The sequence below is a fragment of the Hemicordylus capensis genome, chromosome 2 (assembly GCF_027244095.1).
Source record: "Hemicordylus capensis ecotype Gifberg chromosome 2, rHemCap1.1.pri, whole genome shotgun sequence".
Taxonomy (NCBI): domain Eukaryota; kingdom Metazoa; phylum Chordata; class Lepidosauria; order Squamata; family Cordylidae; genus Hemicordylus; species Hemicordylus capensis.
In genome coordinates, this window is record NC_069658.1 from 413,101,940 (window position 1) to 413,121,243 (window position 19,304).

General features: G+C 41.9%; 1 protein-coding gene across 2 annotated transcripts in view; it reads left to right on the plus strand.

The window, feature by feature from the left end:
- Positions 1-19,304, plus strand: part of PITPNC1 (phosphatidylinositol transfer protein cytoplasmic 1) — a 231,697-nt gene that overhangs the window by 202,912 nt on the left and 9,481 nt on the right. Inside the window, exons 7-9 of one of the 2 annotated variants that reach the window (XM_053300515.1) lie at positions 492-647; positions 7,238-7,301; positions 16,804-16,922. In XM_053300515.1, the coding sequence (XP_053156490.1) occupies positions 492-647; positions 7,238-7,301; positions 16,804-16,922 (339 nt within the window). The remainder of the gene's footprint in view (positions 1-491; positions 648-7,237; positions 7,302-16,803; positions 16,923-19,304) is intronic. The other variant, XM_053300514.1, reaches the window with a different exon arrangement.

Genomic DNA, 19,304 nt, shown 5'->3' on the forward strand with positions numbered 1-19,304 from the left:
ACCACAACAAATCCAACATTCTAGTTATTGGGCCAAAGCAGATTTAAGCTTGTTGTGCATATGGCTGGAATGTCACCATGTCTAACGTAACTTTGGCTTCAACACATTCTACTGAGTGTTTGGGGAATTTAATTAGACTTCTGTAGAAAATGAGGATAAACTTTATGTGGCATTGTACCACTAGGCAGCAGACGTATCAGTTGGGATGTGGTAGTCAAAGATGGAGTGCTTTCTACTTTTCGTTGTATATCATGTGTGGCAAAAATGAGTATGACTCATTTCTGAAGCCTATGACTTGCCTGGGATTACTTCAGTGGAAATGGAATCCTACTTGTTGCAGGCAGGACAAACCCCTTTCAATTTGTGTTACTTTTCTATCTCATTTATTGATTTGTAGTGGGGAGGGGGGGAGATATCATATTTGTGCTAGCTATTAAGCGCCTTCCAGCGCAGGTTTTTTATTTTTAACTGGAGTTGTCTTTGTTTTATAGGATCCTAAACACTTCAAATCAGAGAAGACTGGAAGAGGCCTATTAAAAGAAGGCTGGAGAGACACTCAAGAACCCATCATGTGTTCCTACAAACTAGTGTCTGTGAAATTCGAAGTGTGGGGACTTCAAACTCGAGTAGAGCAGTTTGTTCACAAGGTGAATGAAGGGCAATGATCCAGGCTTTCTGACTGTTTATTTTGTGCATGAATGGAAACAAAACTGTGCCTAAGTCAGGAAGTTGATATGTGGATCTGATTTCACTGTTTCCATTTACATTCTCTGTCCATATATATTTAGCCAGGAATTTAATGTGTACACTGTCACAGAATCTGAGGCAGAAATAGTTTGTCACCAGTTTTATGATGTGTTTAAACAAATTTATCCAAAAAGAGCCCCAAACACCCACAAAGGAATTAATTATCAGTACAAACAATCCCAGTGTAGGCTAATAATTTGTAAATTTATTCTAAAGAAAGAAACTGCTCTTGTATAATGACAAGGCAAATGTATGTGACAATCCACACACTTCATAGACAATACAATCGTATGTTCAGTTAATGGCACATCAAATCCCATTTATTTCAGTGAGAAATATGTCTGAGTACAGGATAGTACTCCTAATTGACACATGATTGCACATAACATTAAAATCTATATATGAGAATCTGTTTACAATCTGCACACGTATGGTTTCTGCGGGGAAAGAATGCCAAGTGGAAGATAAGCAAATCCTCCTCTCACTGCCATGCTATTGCCATGCTATTACTCTCCCCACTATTTCGGGTCAAGTAGGGGAGGGTGCCATGCAAGTGAGGATACATCCTCTCCCCTCACTTGCTGTTTCAAGAGCCTGTCAGGAACTCTGGCGTGAGAGAGGACATGTGGCATCGCCCTGCTTGCCTTGAAATAGTAGGGAGCTTAATGGCAGTGGTGGCAGCAAGAGGAGGGAGGAGGTAGCATGGCAAGGCAGGGGGTGACACGGAAGGACTAGTGCCAGCCCCCACAAACAAGCAGCAGGGCCTGCTGATGGTTGGGACACAGACCACCCCAGACTTGCTACGCCCCTGGGAAAGACTCCTGTCTGAAACGGTGGAGAGCTGCTGCCAGATAGTGTGAACAAGACTGCTCTAGATGGACCAATGGCATGTCTCTGAATACGGCAGCTTTACATGTTCAGCGAATCATATCCTTACTGTAATCAGGACTGCCTTCAGTTACATACATGCATCTTGAATTAAAACTAGCTGTTGGACTGTGAGTGATGCCGTGATCAGATCATGTCTTACTGGATAAAACCAGTAAGCTTTAAAAGAATGTTGGGCTTGAACCAAAGAGACCCAAGATCAAATCTCTGCTTAGGTATGACATTTATTGAGTGACCTTGGACAAGTCATTACCTCTCAACCTAACTTACCTCACCAGGTTGCAGTGAGGAAAACAACAGAGCAGTCCCCTGTATGTCAGGAGTTCATATAAACATATGCAGCTGTATTTTACTGGGTAAGACCATTGTTCCATCTAGCCTAATCTGACTGGCAGTGGCTCTCCAAGGATTCAGACTGAGGTCGTTCACAGCTCTGCAACTTGAGATCTTTTCAATTGGGAATTATTATTATTATTATTATTATTATTATTATTATTTATTAATTAGATTTCTATACCGCCCTTCCAAAAATGGCTCAGGGCGGTTTACAAAGAGAAATAACAAACAAATAAGATGGCTGGAGATTGAATCTGGGACCTTCTGCGTGCAATGCTTGTGCTCTACCATTGAGCCGTGACCCTCACAGCTTAGAGAAGAGCAGAATACAGATGTAATTTGTTGTGGGTTTTTTGTGATAGTAACTAATATGATGAAACATACATATAAGTAATTCTAAGGCTTTTTTAGCCACTGGATTGGAAGCTTGTTATGTGTTTAAGACAAGATGCTAACACATCAAGAGTATTACTCTCCTACACTTTCTTTTGTGTGTGTTTTTCTTTATGAGAGGGAGGAAGACCCTTGAGCTATGCATATCCTTGCTCATGTGGGGCATGCAGCTTGTAATTGATATACTCAAAACCTTGCACATTTTCCTTATCTTTGATTTAAGGTCTGAAACAGGCAAAGAGGAACTAAGTTGGAAAGCAGCTCCTGCAACTATAACACAGGATGAGGAATCTATCATATTAAAATGCAACTGTTGCTCATTTTTATTGCATGCATGTTTCATCCTTCTGATGCTTGGTATCTTGGTGCATGCTTAAAGGGTCCAGAAAATAAACTCCATAGGCATGATGAATCATTCTTTTATGTTTCAGAATCCTTGGAATTTACTCCCTTCAACTTTGTAATGTTCCCTAGCCTGCTTAGGCTAGAAGTATTGCACTACTAAAAAATAAATAAATTAAAAGCCAGAAATAGCTTTGACCACAACAGAAAATGTTGCTTTTTAGACTCCCAATGTTTCTTTGGGAGCAGGGAACTTTTCTCCTCCTCAAACTTTTTTGTTGAAAAGCAGAAGTAGTAATAGTAAGTAATAACTAGCTTGACTGGTGCAGAGCATCTGTGCGCTAGTTAGTTGCTCTCCTCCCGCCCCCCACCACCACAGCCCTCTTACCCCATAGACCTCCCCATCCTCCAGCATGGTGACAGCAGCAGCACTACTTTCCTTCCTTGCACTGCCGCTGCCACCTCAGGCCTCCGCCCTCCTGCTGCTGCTGCTCCTCCTCTCCAGCACCAGTGCCGGCTGCCCCGTTGGGCTCCTTCCGTTTCCCAGCCGCCCCCGAATCTTCTCTCCCTGTGCCGCCTCCACCTTGGGCCTCCCTCCTCTACCACCCTTCTGCTCCTCCTTGTCCTTCTCCTCGGCTGCCCCGTTGGGCTCCTCTGGTTCCCTGGTTGCCCCTTGGAAACCCTCCCCCAATTGCTGCCCTTCTTTCTTACTCTCTGCCCTTCTGTCTCCCTCTCCTCCCCTTACTGCTCCCATCTTACTTTCCCTACTCCCTTCTTAATCTCTTAATCGCTCTCTCTTCCTCTGGCTTCGTTCTTTCTTTTTCTCTGTTTATTTCAGAGGACTGCCATGGTTTTCTAAAATGTAATCCTCCCAGAGAGATCAGCTGATCTTCAGATACTGAATCCCAGTATACCATATGTATGGGTTTATTTGCTAACCATATGTGCTTTCATGTTTCTGGGAGACAGTGAAAGAGAATATAATGCACATTGTGGGTTTATGACTCCCCAGATCCACCCACTTTCATGCATGGCCAGGAACACCTTTTCCTCAACCCAGCAACACAGAGACAATCTGCATTTTCAAACTGTATGTAATTTGTTAGCTTTGCGAGTTGTTCTTCCTTTGAGTAATACTCAACCTGTATGTGAAAGCTAGAAAAATAGAAGCACGCTGGAACAGGAAAATTTTCTAGCCACAACTACGTCTTTGATGTTTATTTGTGAATTCAAGACACCAAATCCCACCTATGCCCAGAGAAAGGAGGTTCTTGTAGCTAGGATCAAGATGGTGAGCAGTCTTCTAGACTATTTTTGCAGCAAGCTATACAATGCTAGCCAGTAGGTTTTTTGCACATCAAACTCATACTTGGTTTTATGTCCCGTTTTTCTACCTTTTACTAGCAAAATTTTCAGCATTATGATAGGACAGGCTTCCCACAGATGTCCACTCCCATTTCTTGGAGGTGACAAGAGCCATCGCAGTGGCGAATGCATTCTTCAGTCCACAGCACCAACATGATGCCTCTGTCCATGCCTACCCTTCATGCCCACCACCTAGCTTCTAGAAACCTTGTAATGGGAGTAGATAACTGTGGGAGGTCCATCCTGTCATAATGCTGGAAGCTCTACCTACCCACCAGATGCCCTTGTCAAGATGAGAATCTTTCAAGAAAAGGGGCCAGACCTGCCAGGAACTTGATTTACCCTGATCAGTCCTCTTATCTTGGAATAAACACCATGTCAATTCTGTAACAGTATTTGGGTATAGTGGGCTCTTTTCTTCTTTTCTACATAGCTTTTATTGTCTAACAAAATCCAATGCAAACATTATGCTACAGAGGTTTGATAAAGTAGACTCTTCATGGAAGAGAAAAACATTTACGGGGGGGGGGGAACTTGCATATAAAGAATAACTTGCCATTACAAAAAAGATCTGCATTAAAATAAATACATAAATGAAAACAGACCTTCTTTGAAATTAAACAATCAATAATCAATCAAGGCTTGAAAAACTCTCTCTCTCCCCCCTCCTCCTTCTCAGCCCCCCAAAGCTAGCTCTAGTATGTATTAAAAAGTTGCTCTTAAAATCTCCTGGCTTCTTGGAAACATTTTTTGTCTTTTAGAAAGACTGGCTCTATCTTGCTTTTCTAAAAGTAACTTTTAAAAGTTTCAAGTCTTTAGACAGCACAGCCCTTAGGCTGGCTGTTTGAAAAATGTGGTCAGCTCATTATTCTAAGTTTCTTCTCTGAGTGTGTATGTGGCTCAGAGCATCTCACTTAATAATGGAAAGCTACCACTCAACAGCCCCTCCTAATTTGAAACAATCATTTCGTTTATATTATTCAGTCTTTGAAATGTTATCTCCAAGTGGAGACAGAAATATTATTTTGCTTATTCACATTCTTTCTCCTGGTGAAAGTCAGGCTGGTCTATTATCAGTAGCCTTGGTACTTGAACACAAAAACTGGTGCACAGTTCACATACAAAAAGGTGATGCTTTCCAGCTTCCAGGTAGCTATGAAACAAAAAAATGGCTCCTCTCATGTCAAGGCACGGAGGCCAGATTAGTCCAGAATTTTGTTTATCCATGACACCCTTATATGCCCATGCAAATAACCCTTCAACTCCAACACTTCTCTCTAGCCTGCTCCCTGATGGGCTAGGAAGGTTATGTGCAGCTGGTAGTTCACTACTTGCTATTTTTTAGAATTAGAATGGCTTCTTGGCTTACACTCTCTACTTCCACCCAACCCACCCATCAGAGGCAGTATACCTTTGAGTACCAAATTCTGGGAAGAACCAATGCTTTTATACTCTGGTTGCAGGCTTTTTGTAGGCATCTGGTTGACTGTGTTGGGAACAGGATGCTAGACTTGAAAGTGCTTATGTCACAGGGCTGCACCCTCAAGCAGTTGGCAAGAGCCCACTGCCCTGGAGGAGTCCACCACTGATACCTCCCCTGCCCCCAAAGAAGATCAAGCCTTAGCAACTGCTACTGTTTGCGCTCCCCACCATATACATGGTAGACACTGTGGTGCTCAGCACTCTCCTCCCCAGCCTGCCTTCCTCTTTGAGCAAATAGGGGGCCACACTTCCCCTCAGACTTCATCCAAAAGAAAGAATTGGAAGAGGAGGTAAGGCAGGGAAGCCCAGAGAGAGATGGGGAGGGGGCTCTGCTCAGTTGCCTACCATTGCATGGCACTCTCTTTTCTAGGGGCTGGAGAAGAGACTGCTAAATTACAATGATGAGTGGGTCCTCCTCTGCTTGGATGGGTGTGGGGGCAGGCTGATGCAAGAGCTACTGCAATGGGCAGCTCTTCCATGACTACTTGTCATCACTATCAGTGTCTTGAGCACACCATTGCAAACATCTAGAAGGACTGCCCAGGGACACTGCAGCTGGGTACAATGGTCCTTTCGCCTATGCTTGCTGCCTGCATCCCAAAGGGGGAGAGTGCCCTTATGGCAGTGGAGCCTGCCACTCATCCAAAGATGAGTCCACTTGCTGAGCCCTGCCAAACCTAGAGAGGACTCGATGAACACTCGGAGTCATCCAGTAGGACTGCCCTTATGTTCTTATTGTGTGTTGCTGAGCACTGTTAGCTTGTTTTAAAATACTGGAAGCTCCACCATCTCTTCTTTCTAAGTGCCTTAGTCTGTGATTGCAGCTTTAGTGTATTTCCTTTTAATTAAGTGGCTCTCTTGGGTAGGGGTGCCCATTCATACCACTGTAACATTTTACACAGCGAGGTAAATTTAGCACAACAGCAGCAGACACGGACTGCAGCATGCCCCTCAGGGTCATATTTTCAGGAGACTTTAGAGGGAAGGGGAGACTGGCGACAATTGCCCTTCTTCTATAGCACATGCATAGCGTTACTTTGGATGTCAGCCCCCATTCTAAAATTCTGATCTCATTCTGCAACAAAGCCTCTTATTTTGTTGTATTGTGCCTGAAAAATAATTTTAAAATTTAAAAGATTGGTAAATCATCTCTCCAGGGTGTGATCTGCTTGTTTTGTTTATTTTAATAGCTTGTAAGATTTGATAGGACGTAATATTTGAAAGGCACTGTCTCTTTTTTAACGTGGAATCAACAAATTCAGTTTTAAGGGATGTAAATATTAGCTCAATTTCTGAAAATGTAATTATTCATTGCACTTACTCTCATATAAGTAGTCATTCCCATCAATCTATGTGTTTTTGCTATCTGGAATAGGGCCAATTGGACTTCTTCTTCTTCTTCTTCTTCTTCTTCTTCTTCTTCTTCTTCTTCTTCTTCTTCTTCTTCTTCTTCTTTTTTTGGACATTCAACCAATAGATATATTAAAAATAAGCAATGGATCTGAATTAGTTTTTCTCTTGGAGTTTTTGGAACCCTGTTTTTTAAATGTGCCATTGTGGATTGGTATGGACTCTCCTCCATACCAATTGATGAGTTTAGATAGAATTGAAATGTCTTGTAGGATGTTCTTCCTGATTTTTTTTCTCTCCTCACAAATGTCATTAACTGTGTTCTGATTGACAGGTGGTCAGAGATATATTGCTGATTGGTCACAGACAGGCTTTTGCATGGGTGGATGAGTGGTATGGTAAGTCACATTTTCAAAAATAATTGCACATGATAGCCACAAGGCCATATCAGTTGTGCTCCAGTAGCCTTTCTTAAGATGGCCCTTGTGGAGGATAACTTTTGCATTCCTTCATTTCCTTCAAAATATACAGAGTTTTGTGTTAATGCATTATTCAAAGCCAAAGCTGCAGAAGAAATTTTAGAATCGGAACAGGGTGGACTGCTGACATATTTTAAAATATCATGTTTTTGAGCCATCCATTTCAGTTGTGGTTGAGAATGTATGCAAAGCTTTATGGCTTTGATTACAATCCTACACCAGTACTGACTTCCTAGCATGATTGTGCACCCATCTCGGCCTTGGAAGTTCTACTTTGGCTCATGTTGTTTTCAAACCAGGCCTGGTTTACCATGGTTTGAAAACAACATGAGCGAAAACAACTTTGGTTCCTACTCGCTAAACTGTGGTATGTTTACCAGAGTACCATGATTTAGGGAGTGGGAGTGAGCCACCAAATTGCAGGTTTAAACTGGGATCAAAACTGGAGTTGCAGTGCTTCTTTAACCAGGGTTGTTAATGGTTACATGGCACTTTCCAGATTAGCCGCTCAACAGCAGCAAAATGCTTCAGGCAAATCGCATTCAAAATCGTGTTCAGGCAAATCACATTCAAAACGTAAATAGCAAAGCGCCCAGCAAGGGGAGCAGTCTCGCGAAAACTAACAACCCGAAAAAACAGCAACTTTTTAATGCTGGATATACATTATAGCACTATATTGCAGTGATTAAATTCGAAACAAGGCATTGGAAATATGAACGGCACCCTGCTGTCAGCATACAGAATGCAGTGTCATAGCACAGGAAGTGCGGAAGCACACTTCAGAGAGATGTCATGACTCCGTTGCAGGGTCTAATCTGGAAAGTGTCCATGTAAAGCTGAACCAGGATAGGGGGAAATAACAGAAATTTTCACGTGAGCAAGATGGGAGGGATGAAGCACATAAACTCATGACCTCCTGAACTCCAGTCCACAGTTCAATGCGACATCTGCACTGGTCCATTATTTCAACTTCAGTATAGTTTTAAAGCCATTCAGATAAGCAAACTAGCATTATGAAAGCTTGTTAAAATTGACATAACAGAAACCATTTAGATCCCACTGGTTCTTATACAGCAACATATCATCCCTGGATCCAATCCATGCTAGGCTGCAGTTGTAAGAATAACTGCGCATTACAAGGTAATGCTAGTCATCAATATTGTTAGCATGTTCTAATTATACGATACATATGTCAAAGGTTTTATATATTTTTATGAAAAGAAGAGTCAGTAAAATCGTTAATTACAATAAACATTTGTGAATCAGTCACAGCCATTCTGAAAATGTTTAATTGTAGCTTAGGAATAATCAAGAGAGAGGATCAGAAGGGCATGTAATACTGGGAGCATAAAATAAATGTTCCATTGGATGTTCTGGGACTAATTCTAAGAACTGAGTCTGAATCACATGTGCATTTGTCATCCAGTCATACGATAGGGCTACTCCACATCAGTTTCTGAACATTTTAGCTGACCCTAAGATAATCTGTCATGCTCCTAAACCATACTCATTGGCAATTTTGAGTAGTCATCTAATTAAACCTGTTGATGGAAGCATTGCCCTACTGACATTAGTAATGTTATGTGGATTTGCCTACTTTAACACTAGCTATGAATCTTGTAATATATTTGAGAACTTTCTTCTAAAATGAGGCCTTTGTTGCAGTTTTAATAAATCCTTAAATGCAGATGGCTAAGGATTAAGTGAATATTTTCTTTTCATTCTCCTGTAATTTAGGGTCAGTTATAGGCCATGAAAGAATTCTTTACCTGGGTTAAAACAAGAATGAATATCATTCCTTATTTAGTATACATACTTCATCTCTGCAGAACTTTGTCCCAATCTTTTTGCGCTTGAATTTTCTAAGAACAATATAAGCAAGTGTTATTTCCTGTGTGCCAGTGGTACTAAACTTCTGACAGTGGGCACAGATTTGCTCGATACACAAGGCTGGGTGCAATCTGGGCAGATTGGGCAACACCAAACCACCGCTGCTGACAAGTGACTGGATGGGGTCCAGGGAAGCCTTGTTGATTGATTCAGACTCACTGGGTAATGGAGCAGAAGGAAGGGCTGGCCCCAGCAACCAGTATGGTTTCTCCAACAACCAACATAGCCTGGTGTCATTGCAGATGTGCTGTTGCTAGGGATTCTACGCAGAATCTAGGAATATATAAAATGATATCGTTTTTAAAGCTCTGTGCCTTAGATCTTTTCGAAATCCCTGTTGTCCAGTCATTGTTTCCATGAAAAAGTCTGCTTATGTTCACATTTACAATATCCATAACTTTGACATTCAGTTTGCTTTTCAAGTTTGCCCTCTGTGCATAACTATATGCACTAATCACAGATGGAAAGTAAGTGATAGAGTCTGAATAACGACTGAGCCACAAATGTTCACAATATTTATACCCACCAAATCTAATCTTAAATTTAGTGAGAACTGACTCAATTCAGCACTGGTAGGAGGCTGGGCTTTGCCTGGGATTCAAGATGGCAGTAGATTAACCATCACCAAAGGCATAAGATTCAAAATCACAAGACGGAGAACAGATTAGTACATTTTTTAATGAGTAAGGACCCAACTGTGTGTGCTGTAGTGGGTAGAAAAGGGAAAGGACACTACCATAGAGTTATATAGCAGGAAAAGATATCACTCCCAAACTGTTGCAAATACAACAGTAGTGAGAAGAAAATTTGGAAGAGCCTGAGCAACAATAGAGCTTAGAATGTTTAATCTTCAAAGCACAGTTCACACATTAATCGTCATTGCAGCCTGTGAAATAAGGATTATCATCTGTATTTTACAGCTGGAAAAGTTAGAAGGAATGATTAGGTGACTTGATCAAAGTAAAAGTGTCAGAACCAGGATTAGTGCTGTCAACCATCCTTAGGAAAATTAACACAAGGACACTGAGATGAAGGACCATTAGAAACTGAGCACTAGCCAGGATATGGATCGCCACCCTATGCCTTTAGTACACAGTAAGGCTATTCACATGACCGACAGGGCAGGCAGGGGAGAAGGCAGGGGCCAACTTACCTTCCCCCAACACCCTGGCGATCCAGCACATGCTGCTAGGAGCATGGCTCGCACTTCCAGATGATCCATGCTGTTTCAAGCACTGCGGATCTCAGGAGGCCGAGACAATATGTCCCGGTCTCCAGATATCCCCACAATACACTGCATGACAAGCTCGGTGCATTGGATGTCTGGAAGATACCCCTATGAGATGGGTGCTCTAGGCGCCTTTCTCTGTGTGCAGCCTGAGCATCCACAGGACCCCAGCACCGGGGCTAAGGGAGCACTTGTGCCCTTAACCCTGGCTAAAGGCGAGAGTTTAAAAATTCGGGTTATCCACGAGGGCAGCACTGAGATTGGGCTCAATCCCAGCGGTGCACACAGGCAACCAAACCCAGGCTAGGCTGCCCTAGTCTGGGTTTTGTTGCTTCTGTGCATAAGCAAAAGATAAATTAATGTCAAGTTGATTTTTCAGCTTGCTGGTGTATTTTCAATGCTCTGTGTTGTCCCACTTTTCCATCTGAGCTGTTATTTGCTTTGTAAATGTAAACCCTACAAGAGAAACCTGCTCCCCAACATATCATATCCCATCTCATCTACCATGGCTGTTTTTCCAAATGGAAAGAGGAGCCATGCCATATGTTTATATGACGCATTTATTTGTACATTTCTGTCTCTCACTACCTGCACATGCTTAGAAATGAATGATTTCTTTTGTCCCCACATGCACTTGACCCTATACGCTCCAGAGCACAGGAGCCAAACAGCTTAGAATTATAGTGTTGGAGCCATCTAGCCCAACTCCCTGCTCAATGCAAGAAATCCAGAGCTAGAGCATCCCCAACAGATAACTCTGCTTGAAGATCTCCAGTCAGGGAGAACTAGCCCACCCCATGGAGGAACTGGCTTATTTGTCAAGCTGTTCTTAGAGACTTTTCTCCTAATATTTAGCTGAAATCGCTCTCCTGTAAATTAAGCCCATTCATTCTAGTCCTGCCCTCTGGGGCAGCAGAGAACAAATCTTTGCCTTCTCTTTTATGTGACAGCCCTTCAGATATTTGAAGATGGCTATCATGTCCCCTCTCGATGTTTTCTTCTCCAGGCTAAACATCTTCTATATAATTAATTCCTGTAGAGGGGATGCGTGGGGATGCGGCAAGCTCCACCCCCGCTGCAGCCACGACCAGTGGTGGGCCCAGAGGGGACGACACGTGCATGAGCGGGAGGGAGGAACATGCACCAGGAACCGGTTGGGGCGACACATGTCAGGAGGCAGTTGGGATGGCAGACAAAGCCCTGCCACCCTGAGGAGGAGGGCGAGAGGATGACAGGTGGCGGGAGCAGGAAGGGCGGCGGGCAAAGGCCCGCCACCCCGAGGAGGAGGATGGCAAGGCAGAGGGAGGCGGCAGCGGGACGGCCTGGCCCTAGCCCCCCGGGGTAAGACGGTGGCAGCGGCATGGGGGCGGGGATGGCTGGGCCCAACTAGAGGCGCAGATGCTCTGCACCTGGGCCCACTAGTACCCAGTTAATTCTTGCTTTCCAGCTACCTGACCATCTTTGTTGCCCTCCTCTGAACACATTCCAGTTTGCCTACATCTTTCTTAAAGTGTAACACCCAGAACTGAACACAGTACTCCAGACGAGGACTCAGTGTGGAAAAAAGTGGATCTATTATTTCTTTGACTTGGAAATTATGGCTCTATGAATACAGCCAAAAATTATATTAGCCTTTTTTTTTTCACAGTTGCATCACACTGCTGCTGACTCATGTTCAGCATGTGATTGGCTACAACCCCTAAATTATCTTTACATGTACTATTGCCAAGCTAGGTATCCCATCCTATACCTGTGCTTATTTATCTACTTATAGATAAATAGATTTATCTATCTATTTATTTATTTGCCTTTGTGCAGAACTTTGCATTCGTCTTTGCTGCATTTCATTTTGTTAGTTTTAAACTGGTTTTCTATTCTATCAAGGTCCTTTCAAATGTCTATTTCTGTCTTCTGAAATAGAAATAAAATTCAAATTTACCTTGTTAGTTATCCCTCCCAGTTTTTGGTCATCTGCAGATACGATGAGGGTTTCCTCCACTCCTTCATCTAAGTTACTGATAAAAATGTTGAAGAGTTCTGGTCCTAGAAAAAGCCCTGTGCACCACACTCAAAGCTTCCCTCCAGTTTGATGAGGAACCATTGATCTGAATGTGGTTTTTCAACCAGTTTTGAATCTACCCAACATCATCTTGCCCACATTTGCCCAGTTTTCTAACCAAAATATCAAAGGTAACTTTGAAAAATTATTTACTGAAATTAAGATTATTTACATCCTTAGCATTCTCACAATCCTCTAAGCCAGTGGGGGGAAGGGGGGAATAGATGAGATTAGACTGACAGGATTTATTTCCGACAAATCCATACTGGCTTTTACTAAACTTTTGTACTTTTATCAAGATGCATACAGATTGACTGCTTTATAATCTATTCTGGTATCTTTCCTAGTATCAAAGTCAGACTGACTGCTTTGTAGTTTCCTGTTATCTTCCTTTTCCCCTTTCTTGAATATTGGGACAATATTATCTCATCTCCAGTTTTGTGGTACTTCACCCATTCTACAGGATTTCTCAAGTACAGAAGTTATTTTAGTACTGGTAAACCCCTTCTGTATTGTACCAAAGAAAACCACATGGCTCTGTGGTTGCCAGGAGTCAACACCGACTTGACAGCACAACTTTACCTTTGGGATGCACTTTTTCCAGCCCTGAACATTTGAGCTCATTTAAAGTAGATAAGTATTTCCTGACCGGCTCCTTATCAATCTTAAACTGCAATCCTGACCTCTCATCATTTATGTTGTTCTGGTGAGGTTCCTACAACTTCAGCCTCATTGGCCAGCTCCTCTCTATTGGTTAGGAATAAGTCCACTCTTGTTCTTTCCTCCACCTTCTGAATGTGGAAAGTTGCCAAGGCACATGGAAGACTGAGGCTTAGTGGAGTTTCAGATAGTAATATTGCAGGTAGTAAAGTATTAAACTGAGTTAATATATGACTCTCTTCATCCAGTGCATAAAAGTAGTTTACTGCAAGTGTTTACCAAGGCTGAGGTATTAGACAGCTAGATCCTGCAATTCTTAGGTAGCATAAGCTGTCCTAAGCATGATCTTTAACTGTTAACAAGGCAACATAATTCCATTGGTCACAATCTTGCTTGCTGCTATGTGTGACTGTTGGATATTTTGCAATTATAATATCAATTCATGACTCAAAATGATTCCACATAAAACTGAGTTTTAAGATTAAAACTGCCATCTGAAATTTTAAAACAAACTAGCTTAACCTGCAGAGAGCATCTGCACGCTAGTACTTGATTTCTCCCCTCAGCCCCTGCCACAGCCCCCCTCACCTCAGAGATCTCTCCACCCTGACCTGAGCCACACTCCTGCTCCTCCTACTCCATCCCCCTCACCTCTCTTGGTCACAGCTGCAGTGTTGCTGGCACATAATGGCCAAGCTGCAGCCCCCTATCCCCAGAGACCTCCCCACGTGCCCCACTCCTGCTCCTCCCTACAGGAGCAGCAGTGGTTGACTGGGCCCTTAAATGAATATTTAAATGTGCCACCAGGAGCCCCTGGTGGCTCAGTGGTAAAACTGCCGCCCTGTAACCAGAAGGTTACAAGTTCGATCCTGACCAGGGGCTCAAGGTTGACTCAGCCTTCCATCCTTCCGAGGTCAGTAAAATGAGTACCCAGAATGTTGGGGGCAATATGCTAAAAATCATTGTAAACCGCTTAGAGAGCTCTGGCTATAGAGCGGTATATAAATGTAAGTGCTATTGCTATTGCTATTGCTATTAAATGTACACACACAGAGTGCACACACAGATGTACAAATGTACACACACAAATGTACACACACAGAGTGCATGACTAGCCATTCCTTACAGCAATACCATTCTATTATAGATACAAAGATTGCATATATATCACCACATTCGCACGTAACACGAAACCGGAGGTGAAGAGGCCTCTGGTTTCAGTTTCCGTAAATCTGAATACGGGCAACTGCAGTTACAACACAAAATGGACCTGCAGTTTTGCTCTCCAAACAATGGTTTGTACCTTCGGTTTGTAGTGAGGTTCCCTGCCTAGGTTTTGTTCTGCAGTGCCAGCATTATGTCTGAATGCGGCACCGCAGTCTGGCTGTTTTGCCAGATATACAGAGTTCCTCCCTCACTCCAGCTGCTATTGGCTGCTAGAGTTGACCTTCAGTAAAGAAAGAAGTTCCAGCAGCCAATTCCCACTCCTCTACAGAGAGGGAGCTCTCTGTGACATCCAAACTGGAACGGGAGAGCAGAGTGGGAGGATCGGAGCCACAGGTCCATTGGACCCATGGTTCCATGTAACATGCATATGCGGCCATATTCTTTTCTTTTAATCCATGCTTATTTAGACAGCATGCAGTTCCTCCATATATATCTCCAGAGTGCAAAAGTCTTCAGTTTTGTTAAATGTTTAAAGGCCTTCTCCGCCTTCCCCTTTGCAAGGCTACCCCTCCTCCACAATAGCTAGGCTCCCCTTCTCCTTCATTATGTCAAGCTACAGAAGCAGCATGGGATATTGGCAGCAGTAATGGGGAAGTTGCCCCACAAAAGCAATGTTCTGTACACATCCTTTGAGAACCGTGAGCACAGCTGTAGGTATGTGTAGCCTTCTGTTGCACTTGCACTTCTCTGGGAAATCATGCCTGGGGGATTACTGTTGCTGGATAATGGCAAATTAGTATCCAGATGGTTAAAATGTGTTTGAACACTTGAGACTTTAATATTTTGCTGCACAAGAAAAAAAAGTGAGGACCTTCTTTCAAGTATATGATTGTTATTCAATATTTGTTAAACCTACATATTCAATAGAATGTATATCAGTAGATGTTCTTGAGTGAATTCAATGGACTACTGTGCAACAGCTCAGGATTTGGCCTAATCTAATATAGAGCCCCTGGTGGCGCAGTGGTGAAACTGCCGCCCTGTAACCAGAAGGTTACAAGTTCGATCCTGACCAGGGGCTCAAGGTTGACTCAGCCTTCCATCCTTCCGAGGCCAGTAAAATGCGTACCCAGAATGTTGGGGGCAATATGCTAAATCATTGTAAACTGCTTAGAGAGCTCCGGCTATAAAGCGGTATATAAATGTAAGTGCTATTGCTAATCTAAAAAGTCTGCATTTTGCTGGCCTACATATTTTACTCCTAATATTAAACACTAATCTGCAGTCCTTAACATATTTATTCAGAAGTAGTTGTGCTATTTTTATGTGTCTTACTTCCAGGTAGGTATGCATAGGATTGCAACTTAATATGCAATTAGCTTTGCCATAATACATTATTTCATTATTATTCACTGAATTGTTGCTAATGAAGACAGTGTACTTTCCTTCGTAAAAGTGCTTGTGATCATGCAATTTCCATTGCTCATAAGCTTATTTAATCAAAGCTTCATTCTAAGTGAGAGGAAAAGCATGATAATACTTAAATATGATAAGCTCTGGCTCATGGGAGTGATGATGGAAAGTATTGTGTTAGGGTTTCATACAACAATGGGCTATGAAGTCGATGTGCTGAATCCTATCCATACTTTAGTACTGAAACATAAGTGCATTTGCTGACATTGAAAAGAGTAGGTAGTCCCTGCCCAATGAAACTCCAAGTGTACACTGGAATCCCACAGAGCCCTGGGCTGGAAATGCCCAAGTATACTCAGCTTCCACTCCCTCCCAGTGTTTTAGAATTTGGCCACATATGGTTTTATTGGATAGCTCTAGAATGCAAGAGACATACTGTATATATCCTGTTCACTGTAGCTGGACTTGCCTTCCTAAGAGTTTGAAACTTGAAATAAATTTGTTATTTACTAGTACTAAACAGACACCCCACAGAGTATTTGACTTGCAGAACTTCTGAAAATTAAGTTATGTCATGTTAAAATAATAAAAGTATAATGTTGTTATAAAGCATAATGTGTCATTAAATACAATACTGTAGAAAGTTCTGGACAAGGTAAGTAAATCCTTGAGTTATTACTTAATCTTTCCTCTGTTTCCCAGAAAATCTTCTAAATTCATTTTAGAAGATGTTTGCCTCTAGCAAAGCCTGCATTCCAGCACCTCCTTGCCTAGCTCACGTCCCCCAAAAATCCTAGCTTCCAAGCCTCCTCATTCTATGATTTCCTTCTGTATAACCTTCTTATACCTTCCTTGGCTGGTTTAACTATCCTTATGAGTGATACCTTATAAAGCTTCCTGCTTTTTGGCTTTTGCAAGAAACATTTCCCCCCTAGATTCTTCCTTTATTAAAATCTGGATTAAATTGATTTTTTAAAAAATCCCAACGTCTTGAACTTTTGCAGATATGTCACTGGAAGATGTCCGAGAATATGAGAAAAATATGCATGAAAAAACCAACATTAAAGTTTGCAATCAACATTCATCTACTGTGGATGAAATAGAGAGCCATGCCAAAGGAAGTGTATGTAGTATCTTTAAAAGTATTGCCCATCCTCTGCTAGCTCAAACAAATCATGCTGGGCTTTTGGTCATATTCTGCATGACAATGATTTCTGTGGTAGCAGACTTAATTACTGCAAAGCATTATCCTGGATTCTTTTTGTGTCCCATTTCCCCAATGGAGACAGAAGGATTAACACAAGGCTGGGGTGTGTGCTGACATAGTAAATTTTGGTGGTGAGCCCACTGTAGAAACATACTCTCACGGTGTTTTGTTCGGATTTACACTCTTCTCTTAAAGATCAAGCACAGAGGAAGCCTGTTCTGGTTCGCAACTGAAGCCAGCTGTGGAGAGTGCTGATTAGCTGGCTCCCTGTGATGCAACAAGGCCACTTCCTTCTCTCTCCCCAAAGCACTTTTTCATTTAAATCAATCAAACAATAAACAAATAAAGAGTGTGTGCATGCATGTTTGTGTAACTAAGGTGAGGAACAAATATTCAGTGGAATGAAAGCACATGCTGCACTTAAAAAAATATAAAAGGCAGACAGTTTGAAGCATGAAGGAGGTGAGGAAAGACAATCAATTGAATCAACATTCTATTTTCTGATTAGTAGATCTCTCCCTGACATTCTGATGTATGAAGCTAGGCTTCACTGCTGGGGAAATGTGTTGCGACTCCTGGTTGTTGGTATGCAGCTTCAGATGTATTAACCGATCTCTCATGGAAAATGAAACTGTCAGGTTCTGGTTGAGGACTTCATTGCAGTCCTCTGAGCCATTTGGCCCAGAGCTATGCTAGCACAGCCCTTTACAGTAGTCTGTTCAACAGAGAATCAGGCAATGCAAACCTTGACCCAGTAATTTGCTCCCAAGACAGGCTGCACATTCTTTTGTGGACATGTATAGTTTCCTTCCACCAAAATTAATGGGATTTCTGTGCACAAGAGATCTATGAGGGCTAGATCCCTGGGACAGTGTACTAAGCTTTGGTTCAGTTGCATCGGAGCCATTTCAATTCACAGGTTGCTTTAATCAAACAATAAATGGAGAAGAATAAATCTGGTACAGTTTTCTCAAGTAAGTAAAATATTTGCCTTGGGAGCAGATATCTACTCCATCAATGGTTTAAGGTGACTATAGTGGGATTTCATGTGAAAAATGTGTATGATTTGCATGGAGCACAGTTTAAACACCTTGCTTCACTCTCGTGTGTAGGATCATGGGTTTCCCATATGACCTTGCTGCATCTTCTTTTCCATACATTCTGCTGCATTTTCTATTGTGTGGTTTGACCTCAGTACAGCCTTTCATGTCAAGTTATTGGGATGCCATTACCAGCCTCATAATCTTGAAGCCAATTAAAACTGCTCTTTTCCACTCCTTTCAGTTATTCCTCTTGTAGAACTGATGAGTGGCTAAAGCAAACAGAATATTTTTTCTGGGGCTAAGCCATTTGACAAAAGGTGATAGATATTTTCTAGTTTCCTAACAATCCATTTGGTTTTTCTGGTCAGCATTTTAATCTTTGCATCTTCTGAGCTTCTCTTAGTTTCATTCACGGGTCCATATTCACTGCAGGAAAATCAGCTGAAAGCACACTGGGTTTTGTATAGGGTAAACAAACCCTTCCTTGACATTCAAAACATCAACTTGGAGTGGATATGAGGCATAAAAATCTCAGATTACCTTTTGCTGAACCCATCTTGAATTTTGAATTGGTAGAGAGAAAATAACCAAGAATTATGCTTTGGAATTTTCGGGGGGGGGGGGGGGGGCTTGGTTTATGTTATGGTGAGCTAACTCTGCCCTCTGGTGGAGTAAAATAGTGTCTAATTGATACTTGACCTTTTTTCTGAATGAAAACCAAAGGCCTTCCAATGCTATAACAAGAAAATATACTTTGGCTTGGCTGCAGTTGCATTTTGTGTCAGCCATTATTGAGCCATGTGATTCTTTCAAGTTTATACTCACGCGCTGAATTCTAACAAATTCATTACCGTTATCATATCAGAAAAGAAAATCCAACTCTGAAGTATTTTTCAGCCATTGATTCTTCTAATTTCAAATGAGCTCAGATTATTATTTTCATCACTGAGCTAATTGTAGTATAAGAGGGTAGATTAGATGGGCTTTGAGGTTCCTTTCCTTATGCTGATTTGAGTTCAAAATTTTAAAGAATTTTTTTAAGGAGTAACTTCTGTTCAGTCCCCAAAGAAATGTGAAGGTATCCCAAAGTGAAGTACAGTAGTTTCATTCATAATGAATCCTTTCTGCTTCTTTGTGGTATATGATCTCATAATTTCGGTACTGAATATTCAAAAAGTGGTCTTCATATAGAAAGAGGCACTTACATGCTTCTGTACAATAAAAACAAATTTCTTTAAATGCATCTATTATATAT